At 39.0% G+C, this 25,947-nt stretch overlaps 2 protein-coding genes across 19 annotated transcripts in view; one reads left to right on the top strand and one right to left on the bottom strand.

The window, feature by feature from the left end:
- The window catches only part of Cdc42bpa (CDC42 binding protein kinase alpha), a 310,452-nt gene that overhangs the window by 101,349 nt on the left and 183,156 nt on the right, over positions 1-25,947 (bottom strand). For all 18 annotated transcript variants that reach the window (XM_070023199.1, XM_070023196.1, XM_070023195.1 and 15 more), the window contains 5 exons: positions 25,417-25,665; positions 24,508-24,587; positions 19,338-19,504; positions 13,060-13,182; positions 2,312-2,445 (listed from right to left, as the gene is read on the bottom strand). In XM_070023199.1, the coding sequence (XP_069879300.1) occupies positions 2,312-2,445; positions 13,060-13,182; positions 19,338-19,504; positions 24,508-24,587; positions 25,417-25,665 (753 nt within the window). The remainder of the gene's footprint in view (positions 1-2,311; positions 2,446-13,059; positions 13,183-19,337; positions 19,505-24,507; positions 24,588-25,416; positions 25,666-25,947) is intronic.
- On the top strand, positions 19,890-20,213 carry LOC138827592 (large ribosomal subunit protein eL37). Its single transcript, XM_070023215.1, has one exon. The coding sequence runs from the start codon at positions 19,910-19,912 to the stop codon at positions 20,201-20,203; it is 294 nt and encodes a 97-aa protein (XP_069879316.1). The 5' UTR covers positions 19,890-19,909; the 3' UTR covers positions 20,204-20,213.

Below are 25,947 nucleotides of genomic sequence, written 5' to 3'. Positions count from 1 at the left end.
TGTATTAAGGACACTTAGTACTGTACTAAGGAACTTCACTAAAGAAAGAGTTCAAATAGTGGACAGTACAAGTGATCAAAGAAACCTGACAACCTCAGTAGAGAAATGCAAATGAAAAACAATAAATTCATTTCAGTCTTAAAAATCTCAATTTAGAGTAGTCTGGTCCAAAGGAAAACCCAGTAATGAAATACTGTTGAACACAGAAACTCCTATACATCACTGGAAGAATGTAATAGGTGGTACACTAGGAGCCAACCTGGCATTATCATAAAGAACAGAATATTTGCTAACTTAGAAACGGGCAAAGGACATTTTGCCAAGGAAGACAAAGAAATTAGCCAATAGGTACATGAAACAGTGCTTAATATCAATATCATGGACGTTAAAATCACCCAGCTGTTAAAATGGCTACTATGAAAAAAATATTCAGATAGCACAAGTTGGCAAGGACATGGAAAAACTGAGATGCTTCTCTACTGTCTACAGACTATTAGCTAAACCACTTAAAATTTTGTACTGGAATAATCTGTTTCTTTTCAGCTCTACCTTTCTCCTGTTAAAAGGGTCTGGCACTAAAATTTACTTAAAACTGCCAAAATACCTATTGCCATAAACTGAGAATTCGGAATTTCATTATTTTGTTAACTAAAATTTACTAATGCTACCAATAAATATAATCTAATAAGCCACTAATAATATTACAGCATTATTCTCAAAGCACTTAAAAAGCATATAAAATATGTAACATATGTCAAATGTTACTACCCTGGCTATCAATTGAAATGATCTATACAATTCAAACTGCAGGAAGGGAAAATAAAAATCAGCCTTTACTTTACTTTTTTTGTGCCAGTTACTAGGGCTTGAATTTGGAGGCTTTTTGTGCTCAAGGTTAGCACTCTACCACTTGAGCAACAGCTCCACTTTCAGCTCATTTGGTAGTTGGCTGGAGATTAAGAGTCTTAGGGGCTGAGCTGGCTTCAAACTATGATCGTAAGATTTCAGGCTCAGGCTGGGAAGGTGGCTCAGTGGTAGAGCGCTTGCCTTGCATGCATGATGCCCTGGGTTCCATTCCTCAGCACCACATAAGCAAAAAGAAAAAAGCCAGAAGTGGCGCTGTGGCTCAAGTGGTAGAGTGCTAGCCTTGAGCTGAAGAGCTGAGGGACAGCGCCAATGCCCAGAGTTCAGGCCCCACGACCGGACCCCAAAAACAAAAAATCTCCGGCTTCTGAGTAGCTAGGATTACAGGTGAGAGCCAAGGGTGCCGACTCAAATTCACCCTTTAATAGCTCTACCAGGCCTTTTAATTCAACCTTTAATAATAGCTCTACCAGGCCTTTTAATTGACTTCTTTCCAAATGATCAAAATATTATGAACTTTAAAAGCAAAAAAAACTTTTATTTTTACTTTCTTGTTTCTTTACTTGTAACAAGACTTACAACTTGTCTCCAACTCCAGTGGCTGCCTAGAAAGCATAATGCCTTGAATCTCTCTCAGAAGGACTTCACTCTATATTCATCAATGCATTGTATCTCATATCACTGAATTGTACTATGAACTACTGATCTTGTGTTTTGAATTGGCCAGCAACAATCCCAAAATTCTTTTATTAATGAAAATCACAGTACTTAGTAGCATCTAGATCAAGTTTTCTGATCACATTTAGGTTTTATACAACATTCTTACAAAAGCGACTCTGGTTTGTTTAATTGTGCTGCTTTGGAAGAAAAATTGACATTTAGAAAAATCATTGAAGACATTTTAAAGAATGTTCCCATCAGTAAATTATAATTTGTCAAGGAAGTGGCGCTGTGGCTCAAGTGGTACAGAGCTTGCCTTGAGCTGAAGAGCTGAGGACAGAACTGAGGCCCAGAGTTCAAGCCTCACAACTGACAAAATAAAAAAAAAAAAAAATATATATATATATATATATAAATAAATAAATAAAAGCATCTGGCTTAAAAAAACAAAATTTGTCCATATTTTTACTTTTTAGACACAAAACATATCTTACTGTTTCTTAACTTCCTCATAATACTCTTTTTCTATAGTAACACTTATTTTAATCAAGTTCTTTGATGAACTTTCCAAATGCATAAAAGATTCTGAACTTTAGGGCCTCAAGAATGTAAGATTCTTTGTTAATAGCTAATAAACAAATGATATACATTCAATAATTCTTAAGTTCTTAAACCAAATTTTAAAAAGAAGTGTTTTTGTTATAATTCATATGAATGGTTTCATTCTTCTAGTTGTTCAAGATGAGGAGTAGGAGCAGCCTTTACTAACATACTCTGTCATATTTACCTTATTCAGCTCCTCCCTCTCCTGTTGTAAGATTTTGATTTGTTTTTCACAAGCTTTGATTTGTCTGAAAGCATCATCGAGTTCCCGCCTTGCAGAATTAGCTTCTTCAAGTTGCTGTTCCAAATGACTTGATTCTAAAAACAAAACCAACATTTCTTTTACTATTCCTATCAAAGCAAATTCATGATTAAACTCATGGTTTAAAACAACCAAATTTTATTTTTAAAAGATGTCTGAATTTGTCATTGTGGCTATGAATACCACATCCCAGTATGACTCACAATAAGAATATCAACTCATGTAAGAAATATGTCTATGTATTCAAATGTTTTTTTTCTTTCATGTATTCAAATGGTTTTTTTTCTTTCATGCGATTGTTTCTAACACATTTATAAGATTATTTCTTTGTTGCTTTGTATGTCCCCCCCTCCCCCACAGTATAACCCCTGCTTTCACTGTATTTGAATTTGTGGAGGGGAAGGGGAAAAACAAATCGTTTAAATAGGGATACAGGTGGACCCATTGCAACAATGAGATGTACAAGCCACTATGTCGAAAACAAACTTTACAACTTTGGGGCGGGGGGGGGGGGGAGAGCGGGGAGGATTGGGTGGTGGGGCAGGGGGAGGATGGGAAGGGATGGGAAGGGGAAACAAAGGAGGAGGCTACAATGCTTGATAAGAAATGTACTCATTATCTTGCCCATGTAATTGCAACCCCTCTGTACAGTATTTTCACAATAACAAAAAAAAGAAATGTAAAAAAAGAAAAAGAAAAAGAAATATGTCCATGTAGAGAGCTACAATGTTCATATGCAGAAATAATTTACATATTTACTAGGAAAAAAAGGCCATGCTTTCAAAATCATTACCTTCAGACTAATTAAAAACTTTAAATTAAGAAAACACAAAAGGAAAAATGATAGAGGGGGTTGGATTGACTGGAAAACATTGTAAATGTGTAGAAATGCAGCAATGAAACACCCTCCTGTTTAACTCATTGAAAGCACCACAAAACCAACTAACCAATCCCCCAAAATGGGTTCCTTCTACTCATGGTAAGCACCCTAAAGCTGATGTCAGTCCAATTAATTTTAGATGCTTTTTCTTAGAGTGTGATTCTAGATTATCCAGCCTAGTTTCAGCACTTAAAAAAATAGTCTTGGAAGCTGGGCACCGGTGGCTCATGCCTGTAATCCTAGCTACTCAGGAGGCTGAGATCTGAGAATCATGGTTCAAAGCCAGCCCAGGCAAGAAAGTCTGTGAGACTCTTATCTCCAATAAACCACTAGAAAACCGGATGGCACTGTGGCTCAAGCAGTAGAGTGCTAGCCTTGAGCTGAAGAGTGCAGGGACAGCGCCCAAACCCAGAGTCCAAGCCCCATGACCAACCAAAAGAAAAAAAAAATAGTCTTGGATTTTTAAAAGATCTTTCATTTGTTCAGATGAAGTAACTCAAGGGTTGAAAGATTGTTCTCATGTCACATTTCCAAATGCATACCAGAGAAAAGAACAAATCCAAGCAACTTGGTGCTAACTTCTTAAACTCATAACCACTATGCCATTAAATAATACTGGACCTGAGGCTTAATCTTATATTAAAATTTGACTCCTGATAACCAGAAATAACAAAATGTATCATGTACTAAATGACTCTACGTCATAATTTGCTGACAGCAATCTAAATTTATAGGTACATTAAAAATCATGACATTTTTCAAGGCACAACTTTTGAAGATACATGCAAAGATATATTTAACTAGTCTGCATTTTATTCTTTTTCCTACTTTTTAAAATTAATATCATTTAGTTGTAAATGAGTTTCATTTTTATATATCTGTATATGTATACAATGTATCTTAATCAGACTCACCCTTTCCATCATCCTCTCTTATGCCCACTTCTAGTAGTAGTCTTTACGTAAAGAAAATGAAAGATCCTAGGGTGTTTGATCTTAAGGATCTCTTATTGATTTTTTAAAATTATGGCATTTCAGCATTACAAAGAATACTAAGAGGGGGAACACAACCTGAAGAAAGCAACCAGGAACAGGGACCTGCACCCAGACGGGTATTAATAGAAGTCTAACTGAGGCAAGCACAGGAGGAAAGGAAAGAAGAAAAACTTAGGAAAACAGGGAATGACAGGGACACAATGCATCTCTCTATACTATATCTTAATATTAACGGTCTTAATTCACCAATCAAAAGAAAAAGAACTGCAGATTGGATCAGAAAACATGACCCATCCATCTGTTGCCTTCAGGAGACCCACCTCTCAGCCAAACATACAAACAAACTCAGAGTGAAGGGTTGGAAAAGGATCTACCAATCAAATGCCCCCAGTAAGAAAGCAGGTGTAGCTATCCTGATATCTGACAAAATAAACTTTTCATTAAAATCAATACAAAAAGACAAGGACGGACACTACATATTAATACAGGGAACAATCCAAGAGGAGGATATTACCATCATCAACCTGTATTTCCCAAACTGGCACACCCAGAAATGTTAAGCAAATACTCTCAAAATTACAGAATAAAATAGATCCCAATACAATAATACTAGGAGACTTTTAACACCCCACTCTCACCAAAGGACAGGTCTACCAACCAGAGGATTGGCAAAGAAGCTACCGAATTAAGTGAGGCCATACTTCAAGCGGAACTAACTGACATCTACCAAGTATTTCACCCTAGAACAACACACTACACATTCTTCTCAGCAGCTCATGGAACTTTCTCCAAAATGGACCATATCATAGTTCATGCAAGGAACTTAAACAAATACAAGGGGATTGACATAATCCCCTGTATCCTATCTGACCACAGTGGAATCAAGCTAGTTCTCAATAACAAAGCATACCGCAGAAATTACTCAAATACATGGAAATTGAACAGCACACTTCTAAGCAATGCCTGGGTACCAGAAGAGATTAAAGAAGAAATTAAAAAATTCCTACAACTCAAGAAAAATGAAAACACATCACAAAGAAACTTGTGGGAGGGGCTGGGGGTTTAGCCCAGCGGAAGGGCGCCCGCTCAGCACGCACAAAGCCCTGGGTTCGGTCCTCAGCCCTGGAAAAAAAAAAAAAAGAAACTTGTGGGACACAGCAAAAGCAGTCCTGAGGGGCAAATTTATTGCCCTCAGTGCCCACATCAAGAAAATAGAGACAGACCAAGTAAATCATCTCATGTTGCAATTAAAACAGCTAGAAAAAACATGAAAAAGTGGAACCTAAAGTTACTAGATGGAGCCAGATAACCAAACTAAGAGCAGAAATTAATGAAATACAGAATAGGAGAATCACAGCCAAAATTAACAAAACAAAAAGCTGGTTCTTTGAAAAAATAAATAAAATTGGTGGACCATAGGCAAGATTAATTAAAAAAAGAAGAGAAGAAACCCATATTAACAAGATTAGAGATGCCACGGTAAAAATCACAACACGTACCCATGAGATCCAAACAATTTTAACAGACTACTTTCAAAAGTTATACTCTCTAAAGAAAGAAAACCCGGCAGAAATTGATGCATTTTTAGAGAACTACAAGTTGCCCAAACTAAGCAAAGAAGAAGTAAATCAATTAAATAAGCCAATATCCTACAACGAGATACAGGAAGCAATCAGAAGTCTTCCAACAAAGAAAAGCCCAGGACCAGATGGATTCACAATAGAATTCTGTAAGACCTTTAAAGAAGAACTAATACCCATAATCCTCAAGCTCTTCAGAGAAACAGAGAAGGAGGGAGCTATCCCAAACTCATTCTACGATGCCAATATCATACTCATCCCCAAACCTGGCCAAGACCCAACCAATAAAGAGAATTACAGGCCAATTTCCTTGATGAACACAGATGCAAAGATCCTTAACAAAATTCTAGCTAACAGAATCCAGAAACACATACAAAGAAATCATACACTATGGCCAGGTAGGCTTCATCCCAGAGATGCAGGGATGGTTTAACATACATACATCAATAAATGTAATCCAACATTATCAACAGAGTCAAGGTCAAGAACCACATGATTATCTCCACAGATGCAGAAAAGGCCTTTGCTAAAATTCAACATTCATTCATGCTAAAAGCTCTGGAGAAAATAGGAATAGAAGGAACATTTCTAAAAACAATAAAAGCCATTTATGACAGACCAATAGCCAATATTATACTTAATGGGGAAAAGCTACAACCAATTCTGTCTCCACTCCTCTTCAATATAGTCCTGGAACCCTTAGCCAGGGCAATAAGGCAAGAAAAAGACATTAAAGGGATCCGCATAGGGAAAGAAGAAGTTAAAACTATCCCTTTTTGTAGATGACATGATACTATACCTTCACGATCCCAAAAACCCCATCCCCAAACTTTTATTTTCTTTTACTATTTTATTTGTGAACATACTGTACAGAGGTGTTACAATTACATGGGCAGGATAATGCATACATTTCTTACCAAGCATTGCAGCCTCCTCCTTTGTTTACCCTTCACATCTCCATCCCCAAACTTTTAGAAATCATAAATCACTTCGGCAAAGTAGCAGGATACAAAATCAACCCACAAAAATCAGTCGCCTTCCTGTACACTGACAATGTACAAGCAGAGAGGGAAATAAAGGAAGCAATCCCATTCACAATAACCTCCCCCAAAATAAAATATTTAGGAATTAACCTAACCGAAGATATAAAAGAATTATTTAATGAAAACCATAAAAAATTAAAGAAAGAAATTACAGAAGACACTAGGAAATGGAAAGACCTCCAATGCTCTTGGATAGGCAGACTTAATATAGTGAAAATGGCAATACTACCAAAATTAATATACAAATTCAATGCAATTCCTATAAAAATCCCAATGACATACATCTCTGAAATACAGAAAACAGTCCAAAAATTCATATGAAACAACAAAAGACCTAGAATAGCCAAAACAATTCTAGGGAATAAAGACAACATGGGAGGGAGATCCATACCAAACTTCAAACTCTACTATCGAGCCATAATAACAAAGACAGCAGGGTACTGGCACAAAAAGAGACCCGAAGACCAATGGAATAGAAGAGACTAGAAGATCCAGAAATAAATCCACATGCCTACAGTCAGCTGATATTTGACAAAGGAGCCAAAGACATACAATGGAAGAAACACAGCCTCTTCAACCACTGGTGCTGGGAAAACTGAGCAGCCACATGTGGAAGACTAAATTTGGACCCTAGCCTATCACCATGCACCAACATCAACTCAAAATGGATTAAAGACCATAACATTAAACCTGAATCTCTGAAACTACTGCAGGACAGAGTAGGAGAGACACTTGAACTTATAGGCACAGGAAGGAACTTCCTGAACAGAGTCCCACGGTCACAACAAATTGGAGAGGGACTCGACAAATGGGACTACCTTAAAATAAAAGTCTTCTGCACAGCTAAAGCTATAGCAAACAAGCTAGAAAGACAACCAACTAATTGGGAAAAAATATTTACCAGCGGGGCTGGGAAGGTGGCTCCGTGGTAGAGCGCTTGCCTTGCATGCATGAGGCCCTGGGTTCGATTCTCGAAGTGGCGCTGTGGCTCAAGTGGTAGAGCACTAGCCTTGAGCTGAAGAGCTGAAGGACAGCACCCAGGCCCAGAGTTCAAGCTCCACGACTGGACCCCTCCCAAAAAAATTACCAGCAATATATCAGACAAGGGGTTAATATCCAATATATACAGGGAACTCAAGAAACTAATCCCTCCCAAACCTAACAAACCAATTACTAAATGGGCAAGGGAACTAAAGAGAGACTTCTCAGAAGAAGAGATAAAAATGGCAAAGAAACACATGAGGAAATGTTCACCATCCCTGGTTGTGAAGGAAATACAAATAAAGACAGCCCTGAGATGCCACCTTACCCCAGTCAGAATGTCCCACATCCTCAAGTCAGCCAACAACAAATGCTGGAGGGGATGCGGAACCCTATTACACTGCTGGTGGGAATGTACACTTATACAACCACTTTGGAAAGCAGTCTGGAGGGTCTTCAGAAAACTAAATATTGACCTCCCTTATGACCCAGTCATACCACTACTAGGCATTTATCCTGAACAACAGGAACCAGTATACAAGGACACATGCACCTCCATGTTTATTGCAGCACTGTTCACAATAGCTAGGATATGGAAACAACCCAGATGCCCCACCACAGATAATGGATCCAAAAATTGTGGTATCTATACACAATGGAATATTATGCGGCCATTAGAAATGACAAAATAATGGCATTTGCAGGGAAATGGATGGAGCTAGAAGAAATCATGTTGAGCGAGGTAAGCCAAGAGCAAAGAGACAAATTATATATGGTCTCCCTGATAAGTGGATGTTAAATCCAAAATGTTAGGTGATACAACAAAATTAACAGGACTTAAGAAACAAAGGACTTCCACTCATCTGGTCAAATCACTACTAAATAACCCCATGCTGCTGATCACACACATGGTATATATGTGCACACCTGAGGGAAACCAGGAGGAGGACACAGAACTAGAGGGAATCAGGGAAAAACATATAACAGCAGGACCCATCAGCTGCACTGGACATTGACCAAAATGAACTAAGCAACTCAATGGTAGCGATGGGAGGGAGGGAACAAGTGGGAAAGAGGGAACAGCTGATGCTACGCAAAACAAAGGAAATGTATATATCACCCAATGTGGAAGAAATAACTGTATCACAAAGCTCATAGAACTCATAAATGTTATAGGCCATGATAGACAATTTGCTCCAGGAAAGTCAGAATGTGTTTGTGACTTTAACTGAGCATCACTATCCCACAATACTGTGAAATTTGGGAAATTATGTAACCACTTAATCGCAATAAAAAATTTGAAAAAAATAAAATTATGGCATTTCATATGGGAATTCCTCCATACCGAATTATTTCATTAACATTTTAACATTTCAAGTATTTCAACTATATCTAAAATAGATACCAACTTCATTTATTACGTCTAGTTATTAGGAGTCAAATTTAATTTAATTTATTTATTTATTTTGGGTCCGGTTGTGGGGCCTGAACTCTGGGCCTGGACGCTGTCACTTAGCTCTTCAGCTCAAGGTTAGCGCTCTACCACTTGAACCACAGCACCACTTCTGGCTTTTTTTTTTGCTTATGTGGTGCTGAAGAATTGCACCCAGGGGCCTCATGCATGCAAGACAAGTGCTCTACCACTGAGCCACCTTCCCAGCCCTAGGAGTCAAATTTTAATGTGTGATACAGCTGATCTCTGTCATTTTAATCAAATTTTATGTTAAAGAAAATCAATCTTCCTGTAACCTTTAGTGATTCCTTCTGAGCAGTTTCTTCTACCTAACACATTCAATGGTTTGGTTTTTTTTTTCTTCTGCAAATGGTTAAGTTACTGATGTATGACAGCTGCTCTGTATAAGAAAGCTATAGTCCATGAAATGTTGAACACCTGTTCTGCAGTGGCTTGCAGACAGAAAGGTGAATAAGAAGAAAAACTTCCACGTTCATAGTGCTTGGGTTTATCCACTGCTACAAAGACAGAAATGAAGGGATGGACAGCAGGAGGAAGAACAAACATTCTCTTAAAGTGCCCATGGCAGATACTTCTTTCTATCATATAGTTTTTTCTTTCATATATACACATATGCACATGCATATCTGTCTATCTATCTATATCTGTATCTTGCCTGCCACTGAAAACTGCACTGTCCTGATTTCAACACTGTGTTGGAAACTCAAGCCAGTAATCAGGCAAAAGGAAACAAACAGCATTCCCACCAGAAGAAGAATAAAAGCTGATCCTCTTTGCAGATATAGCAAAGAAAATCTATTTTTTAAACCCTAGAATTAGCAAGTTCAACAGTGTCACAAAATATAAAATAATGAAGATCAATTGTATTTCTGTAATTTAGTAGTAAATACATGAACAAAATAAAAATATAAAACCATTTACAGTGGCTCAACATGAAATTAGTTATTGTTATTCTGTATGTAACTGCTGTGTTAGTATAGTGACAACAGTATTGCAAAAGATGACAAATTGTTTCAGGATCTAAAAAGTTAGCTAGTATTACATGAAGCCAACAAAGCAAGCTATTTTGGTGAAGTCCACAATTCTAAATTGTCAATCTCCATGTTTTACATCAATTCCATCTATTTCAGTATAGCTTTAAAGTTGAAAACTTGTTTTCAAAAGTTACTGTCATGTAAAACCATACATCTGTCTTATGTATGCACATATGTAATGTATGTCTTGGTAGTTCTAATATTTGAACTCAGGGTCTTATACTTGCTAGAGGTACTCTATTATTTGAGCCACTCCACCAGCTCTTTTCTGGGTTTGGTTGAGGTTTTTTGTTTGTTTTCCCAGCTAATACCTCATTTTTTTTTTTCTTTTGGTCTCATCAAGGCAACATTTACTTCTGTAGAAGGGTGTGCCATTAGCCAAAAACTGGCAAGCAAGCAAGCACTCAGATCAGAAAGGCTGTCCCCCTATTTATCCCTAACGTAGCAGGCCCCTACCCTTTTGCTCAGATTGGTTGAGTTCAGGTTCACAGTCTGCTCCTGATTGGCTAGTTTGAATAGGATGAAATGTCTTTCTGTCTGGGCTAGCATGTCCTGGGACTTTTCTATTTGTGCTTCCCTGTCTCTGAGATGAAAGTCATGTGCACTGAACCCCACCAAAGTGCTTCCTAAGCAGCCTGGGGCTAAAAGCTTGTGCCATCATGCTCAGCCACTGGTGAAGATCCCAGGCTGGCCTCAAACTGGAATTCTTCAATCTCCTCATCCAAACAGCTAGGTTTACAGGGTTCACACCTGGCTTCAAAGCCACATTTTATTATGAGAACTTAGTTCTGAGATAGGTTTATGGGTAAGTTTTCTCAATCCTTCTTACTCGTTTCAGGATAAATCGATGGGGTCTGAGGGTTCTTGAGCTCCTCTGTTTTTTCAATGTCAAGCGACACAGTGTCACAAACAACACTCAGTGCCTTCTTGCCTTTGTTTTTGTGATGCTGCTAGACAAGTATTCTATCATTTCAACTACATGCAGACCTTTTGTTTTTGAGACCAGAGCCTCATTAAGGTTACCCAGACTGACCTCAAACTTGTGATCTTCCTGCCTCTGTCTTCCTAGTACTGTCTTCCTAGTAGCTGGGATTACAGGTATGCAGTACCATGTCTGACTTCAATGTCACACTTAGTGTTTTATAACTGATACCAAAACAGCCAGTTGTCAGTGGCTCACATCTGTAATCCCATCTATTCAGGAAACTGAGAACTTTTGGATTTCAGTTTGAAGGCAGCCAGGCAAAAAAAAAAAAAAGGCTATGAGACTCCATCTTCAATTAACCAGCAAATTATGTGGCTGTGAACAAGAAAGCTGAGTGACACCAACTGGCTCTGAGTTTCAGCCCTGATACCAGCACAAAAATAAATATATAAATAAACAAACAAATAAATAATGGCACCAAAGTAAATGAGTCTGTTTATCATGCTTCTAGTCTAAATTCATCTTAGAAATATAAAGTTATAAAGAGATTTCTTAGGCAGCAAGACACTTGAATAGCACTTATAAAGTATGTTCAAAATTTAAGGTTCCCTTGTGTATGTATCGTAAAGAGTACTGATATGGCAGTTTCTTTTTAGGGAAGATCAGGGATCAGACTTTTTCTTTTCCTTCATTTATTTTTGCCTCAAAGTGCATATCTGTGGGAAACATGACTACAGAAGTGAAACAGGTTCTTCTTCTGTCTCCTATTCCACTCAGAGAAAACCAACGCCCTCACAACAGCCCCTTGGTCTCCCCTGAACCCCATTTCCTAAACTCATTCCCCACCTTCCCACTTGTTCCTTCTGTCTCAGCAGAGCTGCTCTAGATCCACACATGAAGCATCCTGACTTCTGTGTCTTTGCCCAGGCTAGTACTTCTGCTTGGACAGACTTGCCAGATTACTGTAGATTAACCCTTCCCAATCTTTAGGACTTGCAAACAGGTTACCTTCTTAATCAGACCTACACCAGTATTACATAAAACAACAAAATCCCTCCTGGTCCATCTAGTAACTCCTTCTACAAAGCACTAACTATACATTTACAGATGTTTATTTTGTTTTGGTCGTTACCTGTCCTCTACCCTAGAAAGGACAAGGATTTTTGTTTCTCATTGTATCTCAAAAGCCTGAAATATACTTGCCACATAATCGGTGACTCAACAAATATTTTTTAAATGAAATGAATGAAACAATGAATATAACAGGCACATCAACATCTGTCAAATTTAATGATTCTCAGAAACACATTGAAAAATGAATTTCCACAGAGAAAATACATTTCCAGCAACCTCGATCTCTGGTCACATGTAACTCATCTGCAGCGGGCTTGTCTCCTCAGTCCTGACACTCATTTTTCTGTTCACAGGTAGGATTTTGCCAGAAAAAAACCAACTCAAGGTCCACACGGAAAGTCTTCTCCCAAACCCCTCTTTTCTCATTAAGTCTGGATTTGGTGCTCCTCCTATATATTATTTCTGCACTTCCCCATAGCCACTTTATCTGGACAACAAGGTCTATATGTCTATCTACTTCCCAGATCAGTGGGAAAGTTCCTTGAGAACAGAAACCCTTTTTATTTGCCTCTCCCTCACTTGCATGTAACTCATAACACATAACACAGACGGGGACTCAACAGATGTTTGGTGTATAAATAAACATTTATTAAAATCTATTAGATTCATTATGAATCAGTTTACCTGCTACTTGTTTCCTTAGTTCTTCAATTTCTTCTTTCAAATTTTTTATTTCTAAATCTTTGCTTGCTGCAAGTGGACCATCAACAGTTGAGTACTGCAAAGCTTGGACAGTTTGTGTTGACTCTTAAAGAGAAAAAAAAAAAAGAAAAAAAAAGAATGAAAACACATATAATGTAAAGTATCTAAAGCAATATTGTACCTTTCTTTTAGTGAAAATCTCTATACAGTTCTATAGACTAGAACATCTACCCACTTACAAAGAATATAAACTTAGGAAGGCATAAAAATTCTACTGCAGCCGGGCGCTGGTGGCTCACGCCTGTAATCCTAGCTACTCAGGAGGCTGAGATCTGAGGATCGCGGTTCAAAGCCAGCCTGGGCAGGAGAGACCCTGAGACTCCTATCTCCAATAAAACCACCAGAAAACCGGAAGTGGCGCTGTAGCTCAAGTGGTAGAGCGCTCGCCTTGAGCTGAAGAGCTGAGGGACAGCGTCCAGGCCCAGAGTTCAAGCCCCACGACCAACAACAACAACAAAAAAATTCTACTGCAGTTGTTTAGATTATATATTTGAAAAGCAATCTAGGGCTGGGAAGGTGGCTCAGCGGTAGAGCGCTTGCCTTGCATGCATGAGGCCCTGGGTTCTATTCCTTAGTACCACAAAAGCTAAAAAAAGCCAAGAAGTGGCACTGTGGCTCAAGTGGTAGAGTGCTAGTCTTGAGCTGAAGAGCTAAGGGACAGAGCCCAGGCCCTGAATTCAAGCCCCATGACTGACAAAAACAAACAAACAAAAAAGCAATCTATATATTAATAAATCTGCCTTGTTATCTATGAGGTTTTAAGCTCAGTTGCTAACCTCTGCAGTAATCAGTATTTCAGTCACTTTTTGTCCAAATACTATACAATAAAGTAAGAAAGGTCAGGTGTCAGATAATGTATGGTATCTGAGGGAACACTTGTGTGTGTGTGTGTGTGTGTGCTGTTATTATAAAGGTAGTGTACAAAGGGGCTGCAGTTATGTAAGTCAGGCAATGAGTACAGTTCCTTTTGGACAATGCTTCCCCTTTCCTTGTTTTCTCTCAGTTTCTCTGTCTTGTCTTCACCCACAAGTTGTACAGTTCATTTGCAACACAGGGTCTAGTGAGTACCACCGATGCCATTTATTTACCCTTTCTCCCCCTTATCCTCCCAAAGGCAGATAAACAAACAAATAAGACTAAAAGAAAAGAAAGACAACAACAAAGGAAAGACCCCGTTTCCATTTCATGGAGTTCATTTCAATAAATATCACTTTATATGATCAGATGCACACAGGCATTGTGCCTTTATGTTCCTCCCCTAATATCACCTTTGTTCTACGTGAAGATGCCTAGAGTCCTGTATAACTTATTGTGTCCTATTGTATTTTAGATCTAGCTTGAATGTGCTTTTACATAATATGCACAAATACAAGCAGTTCTAATCAAAAGATGGATAGAAACTTTTTAAGGAAACATTAGCACTAATGTTTCATGCATCATCAAAAAATACACATAAAACTAATTTCATATCAGAAATGAAATCCCTCTTTGTACTAAAATACGTTTTCTGCTATTTATAGAGGTGCTCCCATATAAAAACCTTTCACTATATTCTCTGTATATGCATACCATTACTAATTGCTTTATATTAATATATATATATATGAATATATACACATGGGTATATGCACATACACAGAAAATGTCATAATCTTTGTATGCAGAGTGGTCAATAACGTGTGTTCACTTGAATTAAAGGCATTAAGATATTATTATATATACAATTGTGACCTTCTATCTCTAATAAGTATTTCTTACATGTTTTTATTTGTGTTCAATATATGGTCAATATTGATCCTTCTGTATTTATTTTGAAGAGAATACCCACTGTTCTCTTTACATCAATAGGAAGTGTTTTTCCTTGTGTATGCTACCTGTTGTAGGGCACTATGGGGGTAATATCCTTGCTCTTGTTACCACCACCCAACCTCCTAGATCTGCCAAAACTCACTTCCTATTCACTGTTGTCTTCTACTTGTGCTTTTCTCCTCTCCTTAAACAAGGATGTCATACTTTGCTCTCCCCCTTCTTTCCATGACTACTCTGTCGTTATTCTTAGTGATTTCAACAAGAAATGGAAAATCTATCTAACACTGACTTCTCAGACAACAAAGCGGCTAGGATAGCTGTTAAGTTTTCGTCTCTTCTTCCTTATGAACCAAAACCAGCTATCAGTCTACAATGGGCATGGGCAAGGTAGGCCCATTCTAGTTTGTTTAAAATTCTTGTTTGTTTAAAATTAATTACAGTAATTCTACTCTATGTCATCAGTATTAAAGAAATAGGTAGCTGGCATGGTTATATCATGAGCCTGGCATGGTGATGTTCCTCTTAAGAGGTTGAGGCAGGAGGACTGCTTAAATATGGACCTTCAAGACCAGCCTAGGCAACACCAAGAGATTCTATTTCAAATAATAACAAACTAATGACACCTTTGAGAGGAAGCCCTCTAGATTTCTATGATTTTACCCATTAAATGAGAAATGTATAAAAGAAAATGAGTCTTCAACTTTTTTGACCTCTGGATTTGTGCAAACAGGAAGTCTGAAACCTTTGACAACAGCAGCCACCATGTGGAAAAAAAAAAAAAAGAACTATTCCTATATCAATACTGAATCCACCCACTTGTGAACTGTTAAGTGAGGAAATAAATCCTACTATTAAGGCTTCTCCTACTTCCATCCTCAAATAATGTAATAGCTCTATTTCTAATACAACTACAGAATTAACTGGTCTAGAATTAATCGGCCAGGATGAACTGCAGAATAAACTTGTGGTTTAGAACCAATGAATTGGTTCTCAACTGTGAGTGGTACGTATCTCCAACAGGAACGATGGATGAGGAGATAGAGAAATTAAAACTAATATTGAAAGGACCTGACTCAAATATTAAAACAGTGAAAACTGAAAAATTCAGAGCAACAAATTCCCTTCTCATCTATGGCTGCTTGTGAAGCTTATTTACATCACTTATTTTTAGATACTAGGTTACAAGACAGGGCTCTCTGAGTCTGCCTTCTTCTTTCAGATGCTAAGAAACTGTCAACAAACTCACTAACGGTAAAGAGAAATAGAACCAGAAAGCATTTCTGGTAAAGGGAAGTCTTAAAGTCATCTATTGTCCCTGTGTTTGGGGTAGGCCTAGATCTATGTTTTAGAATAATAAGTAGAACTAAGCCACCTTGAAACACAGCCTAATGATTAAGAGTTCACAGTTGACATGAAGATGTGTATTATTACAGCTCATGAAGTACTAGAACACAAATAACTTTTTAGTATTTACATATAGCAGAATGCTAAACAGCAGTAAAATTAAGAATGAACTATTAATACATCCGAAACATGGATGAAACTCAAAACTCAGAAAGAAGAATAAACCAAATGTAAGAGAAAATATCATATATTATCAAGAAAGGGTTAAAAATTAATGGGGGAAGAAAATAAGATGTTTACTTCAGAATAGGGAGGAAGAGTTTGTAAAGATCTTTATCCTATGATAGAAATAGTCCATCTACTAATATGGGTGAAGGTTACAGAAATTCACACGTGTATCTTTATTATATACATAAAAGTTTGCCCTCTAGATTACATGTAGATCACAGTACTAATATGCAAAATTTTAAAACTCAAGTCACAAAGGAGAAGTAATTTGCATGCAGAGATTTTAACAACTTCATTAGAGAATAGAAAATAATCTATTCAATATAGGTACTGTAGCTCACACCCAGCATCTCAGTAACTCAGAAAGCAGAGATTGGAAGGATTGTGGTCCTAGGTCAGCTTGGGCAAAAAGTTAGCAAGACCCCATCTCAATCAATGGACATGGTAGCTTGTATCTATGATCTCTACTACACAAGCAGTCATAGATAGGAGGATTATGGTCTGCGGCTTACCCTAGGCAAAAACTAAGACACTACCTGAAAAATAACTAAAAGCAACAACTCTAAACTCTAAACAATTAATGAACTGTTTTACAAAATGAATACCAGGAATGGAAACATGCTGGTGGTTGAGGGGCACAGGAACAGAGGGAAGGAAGGAGGGTAAGCAAAAGTAGTCATTATATTCAGTGTATATTATGTAAAAAGAATGAACCACATAGCTTGAGGGCAGGGACAGGAGGGTGGGGGTGGGGAAGAATGACAGAAAGGGCGACACTGATCAAGGTTCACTGTACTTATAACCTGACTTACAGAATTAACCTCTTTGTACAATTATTTAATAAAAATTTAAAGTAACAGGAAATATACACACAATAGAAAATAAACCAAATAAAAAGAACTCAAAAAAAAAACTAAAAGCAAAAAAAAAGTCTAGAGTTCTGTCTCAAGTGTTAGACTAGATCCTGAGTTTATTAAGATTTCCCGCACCACCAAATTATCACTATCATCGTTCTATGTTCTGCCAATGTCTACAGTCTTTTTTTCTCAACTGGACTTCCTAAAGTATGGCAAATTGTTAGGATTTTAAAACTTGATTTTCTCTTAGGAATTATGAATTCTAGATTATATTTGTTCAGCCACACATTCTTTCATTCACAAAATACATGAAGTAGATCGTATGTTACACCCTTCATTTTGAGTATCAAAGGGAAAGCATTAAGGTAAGGCAGTGACTGGTTCACAGGTCTTCTGGGGTGACTGTCTGACTTGTGAGAACAACGAAGAGCTGGAGAAGTGAAATCAGAAAGCAGTAACAGGCCAGATTACATACAACCTTGGATCATTGAAATCAACTTGGTTATCATGTGGGGAAAACTGAATTTTCGATGCCAGGTAATGGTGTAGTGAAGCAGGGTAGGAGCCACACAGAGTGACGACCCAATTATGAGTCATTTATAATAGCAAAGTTGGCCTGATTCACTGATGGGTGAATTGCCTGCAAAGACTAGGAATGACCATAGGCTTCCTTTCAGAGAACTAAGTGTGGAGAATTCTAACATTCAAAGGTCAAGGAGCTAATGAGAAAGCAGCAAAGGAGACTGAGAAGAACTCCCTTGCAAGGTAAAAGGAGCCCAGGGGAATAAAGTGCTCCCAAAGCCATAAAAAGAAAGCATTTTCTGGAGGGAAAAATGCTTAATGAGGTCAATGAGAAATATGAGAAATGACTGGTGGGCTCTGCAATGCAGGAGGTTAAGGTAAAGGAAAGTAGGACTGCTTGGTGGCAGGGAGGAGTGTTCTGCAAGCTGCTTCAGCAGCACAGCAGCAGAGGGAAAGCTGTATTGAGAGTGGCTGGGCAAGCAAGAGAGGGAGACAGGAGAGTAAAAAGGGAGGGTTGGAAGAGGAAGGGGAAGGGCAACAGAGAGATGGAGAGCTGGAGTAATAATGAAACCACAAGGGCACAGGGAGAGTGCACCAGAAAACTACAAGTAGGAGGTTACCAAAGGTTTGCTTAAAACTAAGATTAACGAAGCCTTCTTACTGTATTACCTTCTCCTATTCGATATAGTTGTTAAGGGAGGGTAGAGATCAGGGTAGGGTCACTGTAGATAGTCAAGTATGGTAGCTTACAAATGTAATCCCCATTTAAAAAGCAGGAAGTCTGCAAGCCCCTATCACAACCAAAACACAGGCGGGCATCATGGTGTCTGCTGTCCCAGTTACATGGGACGTATAAACAGGACTGTGATCCAGTCTGGACTAGGCAAAAAACAAGACCCCATTGGAAAAATAACAAAAGCAGAAAAGGGCTAGAGGTAATGCTCAGGGCTTGAATGCTGGGTAGCAAGTGCAAGATCCTGAGTTCAAATCCTAGTACCAACAACAAAAAAGATCATCTCGCAAAATTGAGAAACTAAGTCCGAATCTTAAGAGGTTCTACGTGTGCTTCACAATCACCAAACATGAAGAAAGGCACTGTGCTGTAAAGAATAACAACTAGGACCAGAAAATGGGCTATGGAGTCATTAAAGGGTTGCAATGAGGTGTGAAGAGCCCTGTTTTCATCCCATTCCCCTCTCTCCAGGAGGATCTCCCCAGCTTCCTTCTCTCCCCCTCCCCTCTCTCTCTCTGTGTTTATGCATATACACGGATGCATACCCCTGAAAACAATAGTTTGATTTTTACATGAATGGTATTATACTTTCTTTTCCATAAATTTCTAAAACTTGTTACAGTTCACAAAAAGACTTCCTTACAATATAGTTTATAGTACTGTAAATCCAATTCTAACAGGAAGAAACATCCCTTAAGTATATTTACCTTGAAGCTTTCTACTAAGTTCAAGTTTTTCCTGTTCAAGGCGCTTAATTCTTCTTTCATAAGCTTCAGTTGCTAAGTTGTTATCTAGAGTCCTCTGGACATTAACATCAAGATCCAGCGATGTAGGACCAGCTGTAACTCTTAAACAGCTCCGATCAGAAAGAACACTAAAGAATAGATACAGAAAAAAGTATGTGGATTCATGGTATACTAAGAAGTTTAAAGAAAAAGATAACTTTTTTAAATTCTTCATTTAAACAATTATAACGAACAGTTTAACCACAATGAATCCCAGGAAACTGAAACATGTTTTATCAGGGGAGGGAACAGGCACACGCAAATGGGTGAGTAAGGTGAACAAATACAGTCATTCTGTCCAACGTACATATGTGAAAATGGAACCATGCCACTTGAGAGGAAGGAAGGGAGAGGGAAAAATGGGAGAGAAAAGGAGTGACATTCATCAAGATGCATGTACTCTAATCTGAAGTGAACTGAATCCTCTTTGTACAGATGTTTACAAGCTTTAAAAAAAAAAAGGGCTGGTCTTTGGTCTCGGCGGCAGAGGCAAGATGACGAAGGGAACGTCATCCTTTGGAAAGCGTCGCAATAAGACGCACACGTTGTGCCGCCGCTGCGGTTCTAAGGCCTACCACCTTCAGAAGTCGACGTGTGGCAAATGTGGCTACCCTGCAAAACGCAAGAGAAAGTATAACTGGAGTGCCAAGGCTAAGAGACGAAATACTACCGGGACAGGTCGGATGAGGCACCTAAAAATTGTCTATCGCAGATTCAGGCATGGATTCCGTGAAGGAACAACACCTAAACCTAAGAGAGCAGCTGTTGCAGCATCCAGTTCATCTTGAGAATTTAAAAGACTAGCCATACAATAAATGTTCTGGTTTAAAAAAAAAAAAAAAAAAAAAAAAAAAAAAAAAAAAAAAAGGGCTGGGAATGTGGCTTAGTGGGAGAGTGCTTGCCTAGCATGCATGAAGCCCACATACACAGAAAAAGCCAGAAGTAGTGCTGTGGCTCATGTGGTAAAGTGAGCAAGCCATGAGCAAAAGAAGCTCGGGGACAGTGCTCAGCCCGAGTTCCAAGCCCCAAGAATGGCAAAAAAAAAAAAAAAAAAGATAAATAAATAAATAAAAATAAAGTGTAGAAGTGAACACATCTGTATCTTATGACATTGTATCCTGCTCCCAACTTCATAATTCCTTCAGCAAATTCAACTTTACGTATACTAAAAAATTTAAAAACATGGATTTCAATATCTATAGTTAGCCACCTAGAAAGATTTTATAAAAAATAACTTTTACAGAATTACTCTAAGATACTTTTACAAGTATTTTTAAATAAAAACTTAACTCTCCTAAATTATCTTGAATTTTAAAAAATGACCGCAAATTACAAAATAAAAATTGCTGAAGACTTATGAATACTTTAAAATAACTTAAACACTTAAGTAACAGAGTTGTTCACAACTTCCAACCATGTTGATCTCTGACAGAATCTGAAATTCAAACCTTAAATGTAAGGTACATTCTTTGACTCAATACATGTTAAAGATACTTGAAATGATGGGCATTCGTAAGTGAATAAACAAACAAAATTCTTATCAATGTATAACTTAAATTTTTTTTTTTGGGGGGGGGGGTCCGGTCATGGGGCCTGAACTCTGGGCCTGGGCACTGCCCCTCAGCTCTTCAGCTCAAGGCTAGCGCTCTACCACTTGAGCCACAGCGCCACTTCTGACTTTGTTCTTTTTGCTTATGTGGTGCTGAGGAATCAAACCCAGGGCCTCAGGCATGCAAGGCGAGTGCTCTACCACTGAGCCATCTTCCCAGCCCATCTTAAATTCTTATAATGGACAAAAATAAGCAAAGTAGAAAGTGTTACCTGCTAAAGAGAAAACCCATAAAGCAGGAAAGAGAGAAATAAAATCTTAATGGGGAAAAGATTAAAATTTAGGTCAACTGGTTGGGAAAGTTGTCTTGCAAAGGTAACAGAAAAATCCAAGCAAGCTGAAGGTAGCAGCCAGGGAAATGGGAAAGGTAAGAAGAACTGAGACAAGATTTGGGGCCCAGGAGGATCTGTGTGGTTTGGCAGAGTAAAACTAGGGAAAGAGCAATAGAAAATAAAATCAGAAAGATACAAGTGAGTTCACTGTGCAGGGTCTTCTAAGAACTTGGGTTTGAGGTGAGGCAGTCACTGGAACTAGAAAGTAGAGGAGCTCTGACCTGAATAGAGAATGACAGGTGGCCTTGTTTTTCTACAGAAAACCTGGACACACTGGGGGAAATACAAAGATGTCAACACCTGCTTTCACCGTATTTGATGGTTTAATTTGTGGAGAGGAAGGGAAAAAACAAATCGTTTAAATAGGGATATAGGTGGACCCATTGCAACAATGAGATGTACAAGTTGTTATGTCGAAAAACGAACTTTTCAACTTTGGGGGGGGGTGTGTGGGAAGGGATGGGAAGGGAAAACAAAGTAGGAGGCAACAATGCTTGATAAGAAATGTACTCATTACCTTGCCCATGTAATTGTAACCCCTCTGTACAGTATTTTCACAATTAAAAAAAAAAGCCAGAAAAAAAAGATGTCAACTTAGTAATATAGATAGGACAGATTTTGCGTAAAAGGAGAAGAAAGTGTCCACTACAGATGTAGTAGAAGATCAGAACGTAGACTGTGAAAGGAAATTCAAAGACGAAGCCCTATAATACTGATGCTCAGAAATCAGAGAGACAAGGAATATAGTATAGAGACAAAGAAGCAACCAGAAAAATAAAAAGAAAACCAGAGCTGGGTGGTGGTGGCTCACGCCTGTAATCTTAACTACTCAGGAGGCTGAGATCTAAGGATCACGGTTCAAAGCAGGAAAGTCCATGAAACTCTTATCTCCAATAAACCACTAGAAAACCGGAAGTGGTGCTGTGGCTCAAGTGGTAGAGCTAGCCTTGAGCTGAAGAGCTGAGAGACAGCACCCAGGCCCAGAGTTCAAGCCCCACGACTGACAAAAAAAAAGAAAAAGAAAAAGAAAACCAGATGAGTGTTTTAGTGGTACAGACTGTAACCAAAAAATGAGACTGGGGGGAGAGGGGGGGAACAGACTAGGAATGAGAAGTAATGATCAGATTCAGCAATATAAGGCAGGCCACCAATAGCTCATGTCTGAAATCCTACTACTCAGAAAGCTGAGGTCAGAGGACCATGGTTTGAAGCCAGCTCAGGCAGTTACCTCTAGTTAACCAGCAAAAAGCCAGGCAGGAGGTGTAGTGCAAATGGGAAAGGGCCACTGTAAGCAAAAAAAATCTTGAGGAGTCCAAGGCCCTCACAGTATAAGCCCCACTACCAGCAAACACCTCCCCCCCGCAAAAAAAAAAAAAAATGTAGCAACATCAATCAATAGTGACATCAAGAAAAACAGTTTACAGTTTGCATGAGGTAACAGTGTTGGATTCCCTACACAGTATGAGAAAAGCTCATAGTCAACCCAATTCCATCATAAGGCAGAACAGAAAAATGGCTGGTAATAAGTAGAAGTGGGATCCATAGAAGCTTTACAGCTCACTTTAAGACAGAAGAAACTTCTGCATGTTTGTGGGCTGATGGACAGGATCTGAGAGTACAGGTGACTCAGAAAGGGGAAAACATATACTGTAAAGTGAACAATGCACCATCCTAGGCAGGAGAGGACAGAAGGCTGGCTGTGACTAGGAACCTTCAGGATCAATCCATGAAAGGAAGAGTATATGTCAGTCCACAGGTTTTGTGAAGACAGTCACTTGTAGAAATGTCTGCTGTTGGCACTGATCCTCTCAGAAGAGGTGGAAGTGAGATCAGCTGAGAGTATGGATGAGAGGCTTTAGACACAGACAATATGCAATCATCATCTGGGTGCATGGAGGACCTGCCACAAAGCAGTTAGGGCACTGGAGGCTTGAGAACATAAATTTAAAAGAAGACCAGAATGGCTGGTTTTCTCCTGTACCCTGAACTGCTCACGTACAGACAGAGGTGACTTTTAATAACAAACATGTGCTTAACAAAGGAAGTACAACATAAATCACAACAAAGGAGTGAGGTCTATGACCGTGCTTGATGGCATTTCAACAGGATAAGGAGGAACAAGAGGATGCCTGGGAGGGACCAGCGCATGGTATCTCAGAACATTTACCTGCTACTCCCAGATCCTCCCCACTGCAAAAGAGTCTGACCTCTACTGATTCTATTCTTCCCCTCCAAAATGAGATGATAGTCTGTGTATTCTATTCATTCTGCAGTACTGTAGTACCTCACTTTTTCTACAAGTAGATTCATCCTGTTTGACTTTTTTTTTTTAAATCAGTCATGTGGCTTGAACTCTGGGCCTGGGCGCTGTCCCTCAGCTCTTCAACTCAAGGTGAGCGCTCTACCACTTGAGCTACAGCGCCACTTCCAGTTTTCTAGTGGTTTACTGGAGATAAGAGTTTCATGGTCTTTCCTGCCCGGGCTGGCTTTGAACCGCAATCCTCAGACCTCAGCCTCCTGAACAGCTAGGATTACAGGTGTGAGCCACAGGCACCTGGCTTGTTTGAATTTTTTTTTTAATTTTAAAAGGCCTTCCCATACATTTCTTTAAGTCTCAGTTCATTTTCTCTTCCCTCCCCCAACACTGGGACCACGCATTTGGTAGACTGGCACTCTATCACCTGAGCCGTATGTTCAGTCTTGTTTTTTGTTTTTTTGTTTTGTTTTGGTCGGTTGTGGGGCTTGAACTCTGGGCTTGGGTGCTGTCCTTGCACTCTTCAGCTCAAGGTGAGCAGTCTACCACTTGAGCCACTTGAGTCTACCAAGTGAGCACCACTTCTGGTTTTCTAGTAACCACTAGACTTTCCTGCCTGGGCTGGCTTTGAACCGAGATCCTCAGATCTCAGCCTCCTGAGTACCTAGGATTACAGGCGTGAGTCACCAGCGCCCGGCTTTTTTTTTTTTTTTTTTGCTATTTTTTAAGAGAAGTTCTCAAAAAATTTTCTGCCTGGACTACCCGCAAGTTGAGATTCTCATGTTCTCAGACTCTGAAATAGGAAGGATTTACAGGCATGAACTACTAGCAGTCAGCATTCAATTCACTTTTGGCTTACTATAAATTGTCCTAATCATATTAACTTTCAAAACTTACCAGCTACTAGTATATGTGAAACCAACAAATGGCAGATGGTGACCAGAAAATGCAGCATGTGTTGGTGGGGGCATTGTTTCCTAAGAAAAACAAACACAAACAAAAAGCAATCTGGTAAGAAACAGACAACAGCCATTACCTACAGGTTGGGCTACAAAAACAGTACCCATCCACGCCATACTGGCTTCATCTAGTGGAGCCCAGGAGAGAAGAGTGACTGAAATCTGGCCACGTCCACGTGCCCTGCCATTTGCCTCCAGCATGGCGTGAGGAAGGCTCATCTGCACTCACTCAGGGGGCGCTGCTGCTGTGGGTGTTCAGCCCTCCAGATCAGTCCGCCCCCCTGGCAGGAGAGCACTTCCTTTCTACATCCAGGCGCAAGCTATATGTACACCTGTCACAACAATACTGGGGACGGGGGAGCATCTGTTAGGTGTGACTTAAACCAGAGTTCCAGAGTTTTCCATGAACAAATACTCCTCAATTTATTTTTGCCTGGTTAATATATTAATTAAGTCCTGAAATGCCTGTTTTGGGTCAATTTTTCTACTTTCCTGATTGGTTTTAGGGAGAGATCTGGCAAGCCCTACTTTCTCATTCATGAAATCTGCTCTTTTAAGAATCTAGTATGTTTCTGTCCTTAGGAAATATGCTGGTATAACTTATGTATGAAATAAATCTCTGAATTTTGGTCTTGGTCGTGGACGCTATATTGACCTCAGAAACTTAGTTTCTTGGTTTTCTGATCAAAAAAGCACTGGAAGCCAGGACCATTGCCTGACTGGTAAGCAACAACAAGATGACATGGTGATCTTAGTACAATACTTGTAAACCAAAAAAAAAAAATTACTTTATTAGCCATATTTGAAAAGAACAGAGGGACAAACTTCATCACAATGTCATACTTACAGAATTTTTTAAACAGTCATCGTCCACATCAAAATTAGACGTATCAGTTGGGCTACTAACTTCAGGAATATATGGTGCTTCACAGTTTCGAATATTATCCCAATCAATTCCACTGAAAAATGGATGTTTCTTAAAGTCTTCTATTCCATTTTGACCAAGCCGATGTTCTCTGCTACAAATGAGTCTTCGAATAAGATCCTTTGCATTTTCAGACACATCAGTCACTTGGGCCGGAAACTGGAACCTCTCCTATAAAAGAATAAACATAAATCAGCACAATCTACAAAGCAGGGTGACAGACTTACTTATTTTCTTAAAAAAGTATTTCTTTTTAATCACAGTGTGGTAGCACACCCTTGCAGTCCCAGGTACTAAGGAGGTAAAGGTAGGAGGACTGCCATCCACGGCTGTCTCAGGCAAGACTCTACCTGAGAAACAAACTAGAAGCACAAGTATCGGGCGGGGGGGGGGGGGGGGGGAGGAAGCGGGGGGCCGTGGAAGCCATAATGCAAGTGGCAGAGCGCTTCGCTA

Source organism: Dipodomys merriami, unplaced genomic scaffold (assembly GCF_024711535.1).
Source record: "Dipodomys merriami isolate MVZ:Mamm:240054 unplaced genomic scaffold, mDipMer1.0.p SCAF_158, whole genome shotgun sequence".
NCBI classification, from domain to species: domain Eukaryota; kingdom Metazoa; phylum Chordata; class Mammalia; order Rodentia; family Heteromyidae; genus Dipodomys; species Dipodomys merriami.
The sequence above is the reverse complement of the archived record's forward strand: the minus strand, read 5'-3'. Positions and strand labels throughout refer to the sequence as shown.

What these genes read in the sequence shown, in the direction of transcription:
- LOC138827592 (XM_070023215.1), top strand. Translation starts at nt 19,910, where the DNA reads ATGACGAAGGGAACGTCATCCTTTGGAAAGCGTCGCAATAAGACGCAC.